The 11,017-nt window shown below is 47.6% G+C and overlaps 1 protein-coding gene across 5 annotated transcripts in view; it reads right to left on the reverse strand.

Annotated features, from left to right (window-relative positions):
- LOC123761409 (6-phosphofructo-2-kinase/fructose-2,6-bisphosphatase) overlaps positions 1-11,017 on the reverse strand; it is a 274,084-nt gene that overhangs the window by 116,641 nt on the left and 146,426 nt on the right. For all 5 annotated transcript variants that reach the window (XM_045747431.2, XM_045747432.2, XM_069313301.1 and 2 more), the window contains one exon: positions 3,115-3,268. In XM_045747431.2, coding sequence (XP_045603387.2) covers positions 3,115-3,268 — 154 coding nt within the window. The remainder of the gene's footprint in view (positions 1-3,114; positions 3,269-11,017) is intronic.

The following is an 11,017-nucleotide window of genomic DNA, read 5'->3' on the forward strand; positions in this document are numbered from 1 at the left end:
TGTTACCCTGAGACAAAGAGACAAAGTGACCATCAACCTCGCACAAAACAAGAGGGGACTCAAGGGCCTCATCCATCAGATCACAGAGCCCCTGCGGGGTTTCCTAGGGTCCTTAGCCTTGGTATCATGTTAAGGGAAGCCCGGGCAGGGTTCTGCGAACTGGCGCCCAAGCTACCGTGCAAACTTCTAAAACTGAACCCCCGGGATGTGTCCACTCATGGGGGGCCTAGCAGGGGGGGGGGGGGGGGTACCACCAAGAAGACAGATATGGATAAATAAACCCTAATGTTAGGTAGGGGGCAACCAACCAAAGGCCACCTTCTCATCAGGCAGGAAAACAAAAACAAAAGAAACCCCCCGCAAGAGGACAACATACCCAGGTGGAACAGAGCCGGCCGCTATAATAGATGAAAACTAGACGTGCAGTACCCCGTGCCCCTACCAGTGACAAAAACTACCCCCTATCCAGAGACAAACAAGGGCAACAAAAACCCCAGCTGACTCCAAGGGCAGCCGATAACCTAGCAGTAAAAGACAGAGCGGATGTCGATCCCAAGGTGATTTGTGGAAGGTGGCCCCAAGCTCTAAGGGCAGTACTTACTGGGTACCTAGGGAAGGAAACCCTAGGTGCATGCAGCCCGAGTACTGTAGAATATTATTCCTGGCACACATACCACCTGTAGACAGACCACACCACAAGGCACAGAAACTGAAACCAAGCAGGAGCCAGAGGCACATGACCTGCCAGTATCACATCAACCAAGAACTGACGGTTGGATTGCCGCTGCAAGGGTCTCCCCCTTTCCCCCTCCCAGGGAGAGGGGAAGGGGAAGATACTAACCACAGACAGCGGTGCAGCAACGTGATGATGTCATGCTCGTTTGCTAATTTCCGTTTGGGGAGTTCTGTCACTCTGTTGTTCTGTTCTGTTTTGTGGCGCCTACCTTCCTGGATGCCAGATCTGGTCGATGGCAGACATAGAATGCTCCCAATCACACGGGGGTTTCTATAGGCCATTGCTCCTTGTGCCTTTCTAAGGGGGCCAGATTCTGACCCCCCTCAAGACACAAGCTGCAAAATATGTTGCAGAAAAGGATAAAATCTTCAACAATTTCATGAACCCCACAAAAATCACAATTAGGATCTATACACAGACCCATTCTGCACATGTGGGCACCCAACCACCATTGAGCCATAGCAACCTCCAAAGGAAATTTTTGATGCATGCATACCCATTGCCCCCAATGCCACTCAAATTTGTGGTTGCCCAAGAATTTCAAACGACAATCCTCTTTGCACTTTTCCCTATGTTTGCCGAGGCATCTACTCTTGAAGAAGGAGTTCAAATTGCAGGATGCCAGGTTCAGTGAACTAATGGAGGCAGATCTGGAAGCCTCTTTAGCACACCTGTCAGCATTATCATTCCCAGTGACCCCGCAATGTGAGGGAGACCACTAGAACGCAACCGTGTATTCCTTGCAGAAGAAAACCATATAGACAGTCCAACCGCTGGTAAGCCAGATAAGCATATTGTGGATGCTGAGGTGTCCACACAGCTGCCAACTCCCGCACTGTGCTGTGGGCCCAACAGAAGGATGGACTCCACCGCCCCTGGCCTGCCTGGCGAGCACTGGTCACAAAGCCCCAGCCAAGACATGACGTGTCCACGAACACATCGAGCAAGTGCTCGAGTAGGCACCAAGGCACTGAACCCTGAAAAATCCGAAGAGGAAGCCGGTGACGCAGCAACCGACGAAAGGCCCACCAGAGGCTGAACCCAGTAATCGTGCGAGAGGCAGAAAGGATGTCCCTGAAGGAACCAGAACAGCCAACGAAGCCAAACCCAACCCTGGCGGGAAGACCATCATGCTAAGTTCAGGATCCTGCACAAACCCTCGAGCAACTACTGCATGACCCGGGAGCCCCCAGAAACAGGTGAAGGTGGGACCGCAGCCAAAGCAGAGCCTCCGGATTCAGAGACAAGGAAGCGGTCCAAGAGTCCCACACAAGACACTGCCAAGACCGAACTTGAGAGGGAACCAGATGAGACTTCTTACAGTTCACCAGGAACCAGAACCTGGCGAGCTGGGAAAGAACCAAATCCCTAGTGAGCAGACACGCGGACCAGCTGGGAGCTCACACCAAAACCAATGGGCAGACCCCACAACAGGCAGGAAAATAAAAACAATAGAACAACCCCGCAAGAGGACAACGTGCCCAGGCGGAACAGAGTCGGCCGCTACGAGGTAAAAACTAGTTGCACAATACCCTGCGCCCCCACCAGTGACGAAACTACCCCTGCCCAGATACAAACAGTGGTGCATGAAACATCCCAGCTGACTCCAAGGGCAGTCAATCACCGAGCAGTAAAAGATCTTGCGGAGGTGGACCCAAAAGTGACTTGTGGAAGGTGGCCCCAAGCCCCAAGGGCAGTACTTACAGGGCAGCTAGGGAAGGGGGACCTTAGGCACATGCAACCTGAGTACTTGTGAATTAACTCCTGGCTCGTGCACCATCACTGAGATAGTGCCACACCACAAGGCACAGAACTGGAAACACAGGAGCCAGAGGTGCACAACCTTGCCAGTTCACATCAACCACAGAACTGAATTCTGGATAGCCGGAATCTGGGGCTACAGCAGACTCCGGGGAGGGAGGTTGCGCAGACAGAGAGGTAGTGACGTGGTGACAGCATGCTCGTTTGCTCATTTTCACTTGGGGAGTTCTGTCCACTAGTTCAGCTTCAGTAGCAATATTTTAACCAGAATAGAGGTTTGTTTTGGGGCACTTACCTTTCTGGGTGCCTGACCCGGTCAATGGCAGACATAGAATGCTTCCAACCACACGGGGGTTTCAATAGGCCATTGCTCCTTGTGCTGTCTGAGGAGGGGCAAGGTTCTGGCTCGTGGTCCCCGGTAAGCCTAGAACTCCATGTGCATTGACTGATGCCAGGGGTCTAATACATTCCAATCAGCCCAGTTAGCTCCAGGGAGCCAAAGGGGCTTCCCCCCAAAAAGAGCTCATAGATATATCATATTATTTTCAGGCAGCCACTAAGAGGTTCCTCCAAGAATTTTTTACATTGTGTAATATATGAATTTAATTTATACAAACCTGTATTGTAAACCTTCATAAAAGATAAATGATCTTCTTGTGCTTCATCTAAAGGTTGGTACATATCCATGTAATGTTCAATTCTCTGAAGGAAGTCTGCCAGGGCCTCCTCAGCAGTCATCCCACTGTAGTCTGGACTGCTGACTTTAACTTCCTGTTGGTCATTTCATCATCTTACTCACATAGTTCAACTTTTATTAAATTTCATTATTTAAAGTTCACAGTGCCTCAACATGAATATAAATGAATATAAACATGAATATAAAATGGTGTAAATGATTTCTTACACCTAGGATAATGTAAATAAAGTATCAAAACAAACACAGGAAAATAATATTCACTGCTGTTATAGATTCCTTGCACTGACATGACACATGGGGGTCAAATGACACTATTTTCTAATTATGTCTATGGTATCAGATACGCATGCCGAACTTTATTGGTGGTTCTAGTATTAAGAATGACCAAGATAATACTGTATAAAGAGTTTGATCATTGTTGTGATGTGATAATTCTTCTTCATAGCTAGAACCCCCTTTGGTAAATATCATTACATACATTTACAACTTACAATGTAAATGCATTATAAACAATGGACCATTTGAACCCACCCATGGTTGCATGACATCATGTGCAAAGGCTCAATAGAAACTACAGTATTACTAATACCATCAACAGCATTCTGACAAGCAGGCAACCAGTTAGTGAATGGCAATTACTAAAGAACTTCTTGGAGAGTTTGAGTATTTAAAAAAAACCAGCGTTGAATGTAATGAAACGCCATTTTCTGGGCGAGCCCCTACAGCTCCCTGGAGCTTATCGGGCTAATGTATGTTATATTAGACCGGGACATTAGCTTAGGAGTTCAGACCAACCAGGGACCAGCGCCAGAACCTGGCCCCTTCAGAGAGGTTTCAGGGAGCAATGGCCCTGGAAAACCCCCCTTGTGGTTGGGGTTTTCCTTATCTGCCATCGGATGGGGTTAGCACCCAGAAAGGTAGACATAACAAAACAAACCCCACATGGTAAAAAACTAAAACAAAAACCGAACAGAGAGGTAGAAACTCCCTATAATCCCAAGGAAACAAGTAAACATCACACTTTACTGCCACGCCGATCGTCCGCGCAGCCCTCCCCACCCCGAGAGGGGGAGGGGGGAGCGCCGGACTTCACCGCGCCAGCTGCCTACCAGCAGTTTGGAAGCTAAGCTTCAACCAACGCAAAAAAAACTGCCGACTGGTGGGAGGGAGGGTTGCCAGGGAGCCTCCGGGGCTCACCCAGAAAATGGCATTTCATTACATTCAACGCTGGTTTTCTGTAATTACCTAAGTGTAGTTACAGGACGAGAGCTACACTCGTGTTGTCCCGTCTTCCCAGCACTCATTGTCATATAACGCTTTGAAACTACTGACGGTCTTGGCCTCCACCACCTTCTCACCTAACTTGTTCCAACCGTCTACCACTCTATTTGCGAAAGTGAATTTTCTTATATTTCTTCGGCATCTGTGTTTAGCTAGTTTAAATCTATGACCTCTTGTTCTTGAAGCTCCAGGTCTCAGGAAATCTTCCCTGTCGATTTTATCAATTCCTGTTACTATTTTGTACGTGGTGATCATATCACCTCTTTTTCTTCTGTCTTCTAGTTTTGGCATATTTACTGCCTCTAACCTCTCCTCATAGCTCTTGCCCTTCAGTTCTGGGAGCCACTTAGTAGCATGTCTTTGCACCTTTTCCAGTTTGTTGATGTGCTTCTTAAGATATGGGCACCACACAACAGCTGCATATTCTAGCTTTGGCCTAACAAAAGTCATGAACAATTTCTTTAGTACCTGTATATCGCCATCCATGTATTTAACCCTTAAACTGCGCATGGCGTATATATACGCCATGAGTAACATGTCCGACCGTGCGCATAGCGTATATATACGCCAAAGGGTGCCAGGCACGATTCAAATGTCCCGCGGTGTAAAGGGGTCACCCATACCGTAGCCAGGGGTGATTGTAAACAGTCGCCATCTTAAAAAAAAAATTCAGAGCAGGCCTCCTTTGTTTCACAGGCCTTAGTTAGTGGCCAGACACCATGCCGAGCGCATCACGACCCAGCGTGCGACCTCGCTCAGTGCACCGCGCAGTCTTTGACCGAAGACGAAATTGCAAATGAATTGTTCAAGGACGTTGACAAATCTGATATTGACGACTCGGATATAGATGAAGATTATACACAGCCAGAAGAAATAGAAACAACGGATAGTGAGGGTGAACATGTTGGTGCCACGAGGGTGAGGATGCCACACGAGTTACCCGCTACTACTCAACACCACTCAATACCACCTCGCGCCCAAACACGTCGTTCATCTGTTCCATTGCACGTTTATGATATGATCGACGAGTCTGAAACAGGTGAATCTTTCTCAGGTTTTAGTGATGAAGAATCGGAGAATAGTTTTACCCCGGCTGCTAGTGCCAGTACAAGTTTCGCCGCATCAGCTGCCCGCCCAGCCAAGCGCCGCCGCATGGAACAATATGGCGACAATGAGGAACAAATTCCCTCATGTTCCAAATCTTTTTCCTCATCTACCCTTCCTGGCCCTACTGTTGCAAATGCCTGCTTCAGCTCCTGGTCCCCGGATTCCTCGCCGTGGTGCAGCTAATGGCTCTCGGAAGGCAGCAGGTTTGTTTGTGTGAAGTGATGGGGAAGATTTTGTTCCACAAATTCCCGACTTTGACAACAGAGATGTGGGAATTACAGATCTTTTCCCTGATACTGGTGACGAAATGTGTGAAATGGACTTCTTTACTGCATATTTCGATGAGCCGCTCATGGAACACATTGTTCACGAACCGAACAGACTAGCGGCTGATCTCATTGAAGGTGAGGAAGTATCAGAATTTTCACGACTACAGCGTTGGAAAGAGACAACTGTTGGTGAACTGTATGTGTTTTTCGCAATTTGCATGTTGATGAAGCATTGTGTGAAACACGTAATATCAGATTACTGGAGCAAAGACAACGCTGTTCCAACACCATTGTTCGGGAAATATATGTCCCGAGACAGATTTCTGTTGATCCTACGGTGCCTTCATTTTGCAAATAATGCAGACGAGAGACAGGATGATAGGCTTTGGAGGGTGAGGCACGTGCTAAATGACCCTATTTTGGAAAGTTCTGAGATTACTACGTACCAGCTCAGAAGCTGGTTATTGATGAATCCCTTATGCTTTTCAAAGTATGTGCTGCCTTCAAGCAGAATATTCCCTCAAAACGTCACCGATTTGAACTGAAATTCCTTGTGCTCTGTGACTGTGAATCAGGAATGGTGTTACACATGATACTTTATTCAGCCACAAATGTAGATATTCCTGCTAATGACGAACATGGCTTCTCAGGTAGTGTGGTGAAGGCACTGCTTGCACCATATCTGAACAAGGGCCACATATTGTACACATAACTATTATACCAGTCCCTTGCTAACGAAATTCTTGCTTGATAATAAGACTAGAGTGTGTGGCACAGTAAAGCCAAAACGAAAGGAAATGCCTGTGTTTGACACTGCTATGCAAGTAGGTGATTGCGAGATAAGAAAAAGTGGTACAATGCTTTCAGTGCAGTGGAAAGACAGACGTGAAGTGAACTTGCTGACCACCATTCACCCTGGTACAATGGTGGACAGTGGCAAGGTGAACAGAACAACAAAGCAAATAATATATAAGCCAGATTGTGTGATGGACTACAACATCAACATGCGTTTAGTTGATAAATGTGACATGATGGTGGGTGCTGTAGAGTGTGTACGGAAAACAGAGAAGTGAACGAAGAAAATGATTTTCCACCTTATTGACATAACAATGCTGAACAGTTACAACATGTATCTTGTGAAAACAGGTAGAAAACCATATTTCCGTTCGTTTAGTTTTCAAGTTGTGAAACAGTTACTAGGTAAATTTGGCAAGGACACACATGGCATACAAAAACCCATTCGAGACCCAATATTGAACCATGCTCCTGCACCCAGGCTCGCTTACAGGGAGGCCTTTCTCATACACCAAATCAAGAAATTACCACCAACTGGAGCTCGTGCAGCCAGCCAGCGTCGGTGTGTTGTGTGTGCCAGTACCAAATTGAGGCCACAGAAACGTAAATTGGTGTTGACATGGTGCGAAGCGTGTGCCGTCCCTCTGTGCCATATCGACTGTTTCGCACAGTATCACAGTCTCCAGGACTACTAAATGTGTAATTCTTTTGTAAATAAATGTGCATATCAAGTTAATTTTTGTGTTTATATTGAAAAGAAAAACAAATACATTGAATATTTCCTGTAAATGATACCATTTTGGTGGGCATACTTGTGACACTAATTTGTGAGCGCCTAGTGAGTTTATACCATTTTTATTATAATACAACGTCTAGTGGTAATAATTGGAACAATACTAGCGAAAAAAATGTGTAAAATGACCCAAGAATACTGTAAATAATTCTGTGAAAATAAATTCGCGGCAACTCGGGCCGCCTGAGAGGCCGTGAGTGACGGCTGCCTGACGCAGCACCCTTGAGCGCTCACGTTCTGTGATGTCATCGGCCAACTTGTTGGTTCAATTGTGTCATTGGTATGTACAACAGAATTTTTTTATTATTTTACCCGTGCTCAGGGGACACAAATTAACATGTTTAGAAGACAAAAAAAAAAAAAAAATTGAATTTTTTTTTTCTTGCGCACAGGGGTGTAAATGTCCTCAGGACCCCTGAGCAGTGGAAGGGTTAAAAGCAATTTTGAAGATAGAAAGCGTAGCATAGGCTCCTCGCACAATATTCTTTATGTGGTCCTTAGGTGATAGTTTTCTATCGACAACCACCCCTAGATCTCTTTCTTTATCAGAGTTCTTTAATGATTTCTCACATAATGTATAGGTTGTGTGGGGTCTATGTTCTCCTATTCCACATTCCATAACATGGCATTTATTAACATTAAATTCCATTTGCCAAGTGGTGCTCCATATACTTATTTTGTCCAGGTCTTCTTGAAGGGCATGACAATCATCTAAATTTCTTATCCTTCCTATTATCTTAGCATCATCAGCAAACATGTTCATTTAATTCTGTATACCAACTGGTAGATCATTTATGTAGACAATAAACATCACTGTTGCAAGAACTGAACCCTGTGGTACTCCACTTGTGACATTTCTCCAGTCTGATACATTGCCTCTGATTACTGCCCTCATTTTTCTATCAGTCAGAAAATTTTTCATCCATGTTAGAAGCTTACCTGTCACCCCTCCAATATTTTCCAGTTTCCAGAACAACCTCTTATGTGGAACTCTGTCGAAAGCCTTTTTTAGGTCCAGATAGATGCAGTCAACCCAACCATCTCTTTCCTGTAATATCTCTGTTGCTCGATCATAGAAACTGAGTAAATTCGATACACAGGATCTTGCATATCAAAAACCATACTGTCTGTCTGAAATTATATCATTTCTCTCCAGGTGTTCTACCCATTTAGTTTTAATTATTTTTTCCAATATTTTGACTATTACACTTGTCAATGATACAGTTCTATAATTAAGGGGGGTCTTCGCTGCTTCCACTTTTGTAGATTGAAACTATGTTAGCCGTTTTTCACACATCAGCTACAACTGTGGGGAACCCCTATGGCTCCCTGGAGCTTCATACCCAAAGAGAAGGAAAAGAAATGGCTGACCCAGGAGGCGGCCACCACAAACTCCACAATGCGAAGCCGAGACAACAGGCTGCAATCTGCGACCCAAGGCAACAAGAATGCACAGGAGCAGACACACGCATAAAGAACAGGTGGCCAGGAACCTGTGTGACCCTCAAATCCTTGCGCCCAAAATGAGCCCTAGACGTCACCAACACAGCAGCGAAAGCTGCAAACACCCGAACAGCACGGGCGCAAGGATAGACCGCAGGCTGGAAGACTTAAAAACTCTGCGGACGACCTGGGAGACCCGAGCCCAGAAACAGGGAACGAGGGGAACCAGATCAAACTAAAGCACATCCCCAGACACGGTACGCAGGTAATGGCAAAAAAGCGCAACCGGACAACACAGGATGCACCCCCGGCCGAACCAATCAAGCATCAATAACCCAAGGACCCCTTCAGAAAGCAGCCGTCTCGACTGTCGCCAGAAGGACAGAGAAAGGCTGCAAACATACAAACCTACCACCAGTACCAAAGAGCAGAAACCTGAACCGAAGGGACTACCACACACTGAGGAGAAGATAAGAGGGCACCCTGATCAAGGACCAGGATGGCTCAGGCGACGCATGAGCAGGCCGGAGGTGAAACAAAACACGAGAAAGTGTACGGAATGGGGCAGATGTGACATCCACCCCGAATGCAAGCCGGAGCGGCTTCGCCAGCGCCACACAAAATGAGGCGACAGTAAGAAACATCAAATAACTGAAGTCCTGAAAACCTGAGAAAGGACAAGACAACCCGATATGAAAGAGAAGACAAGCTACGAAGAGCAAGAAAAAGGAGCATAGAAACACCAGGTACATCATATTGTCGCCGAGACGAAGCTCGCAGGTGGAACACCATCAACAAAGCCACCTAATCACCACAGAGATGGTGATACCCACGTCAAAATACCAGACACAAAGGGCAGAGGAGAAGGCCAAACCAGTCACGTACAGGACCTGTCCGACCTGCCGAAAGAGGCGGAGCCGCGGGAAAACGCCCCGGGTTCGGACACCCATCATGCATCGTTTGAAAATAAAGCTGGGCCGACCACCAAAGGATTATGAGGACAACTCTCCTTGGGAATGGACTCCAACCGAGCCAGAACCAGAAGCAACAGCTGGACCGGGAGAAGAGCAACAGGTACCCCACCTCGACCAGTCCTGCCGAAAGGCATCCACCGTGAATGCCTCGCAGGCGGATAAGGGCGCCACATAGAATATGCGACGCCTAGACCATGCCAACTCGAAGACGTCCATGGCCAGGACTCCATACGTCTGGCAGAGTCAACGAAATGAGTCGGCGACAACTGGCCAATCCGCGAACAGAGGAATGAACCGAGACAGGCTGCCCGCCAGGACGTAGGACACACCTCGGACATGAACCTCACGGTTAACCAAACCCCGAGAATCCAGCAAACAAGCCACTCGAAGGGACCAACCCCAAAGGTCAAACACCTAAGAGAAACCCTGTGGTTCCAGCAAAGAACCGCCAGAGAACAGTCCGAATGGAGTTGAATGGTAGAGCACCGAGTGAACTGAACCCTCCGAAGCACAAACCAGACAGCCATGAACTCCCAAACCGTGCTGTGAGCCCGACGAACAGACAGACCCCACCATCCCCGGCCGACCTGGTGAGCACTGGTCACAAAGCCCCAGCCGAGAGATGACCTGTCCGTGAACACATCGAGAGAAGGCTCGATGTGTTCACGGTTCCGTGCCTTGGCACCTCAGGGAGGTGCCAAGGCATGGAACCCCGAAAACTTCAAAGAGGAAGCTGGTGACGCAGCACCAACACAAGATGCCCGGAGGAACGAACCCAACGATTGCAAGAGAGGCGGAAGGGGAAGCTCCGAAGGAACCAAACAGACATTGAAACCAAACCCAACCCTGCGGGCAGACCAGCACGTCGAAGTTCAGACTCCCACACAACTGCTCGAGCAACCGCCGAATAACCCGGGACCCCCTCATGAACAGCCGAAGGCGGGACCACAGCCGCAGCAACACTTTTGGAGGGAAAGACAAGGATCGGCCCAAGAGCCCTAAACAAGACCCAGCCAGGTCCGAACCCAGGACGGAAACACATGGAATGGCCTCCAGATCACCAGGAAACCAAACCCGGCAATCTGGAATGAACCACACCCCTGGCGAGGAGACAAGCGGACCGACTGGGAGCCCACACCAGCCAGTCGTCGAGGTAGGCCA

Source organism: Procambarus clarkii, chromosome 7 (genome assembly GCF_040958095.1).
Source record: "Procambarus clarkii isolate CNS0578487 chromosome 7, FALCON_Pclarkii_2.0, whole genome shotgun sequence".
Lineage (NCBI taxonomy): Eukaryota > Metazoa > Arthropoda > Malacostraca > Decapoda > Cambaridae > Procambarus > Procambarus clarkii.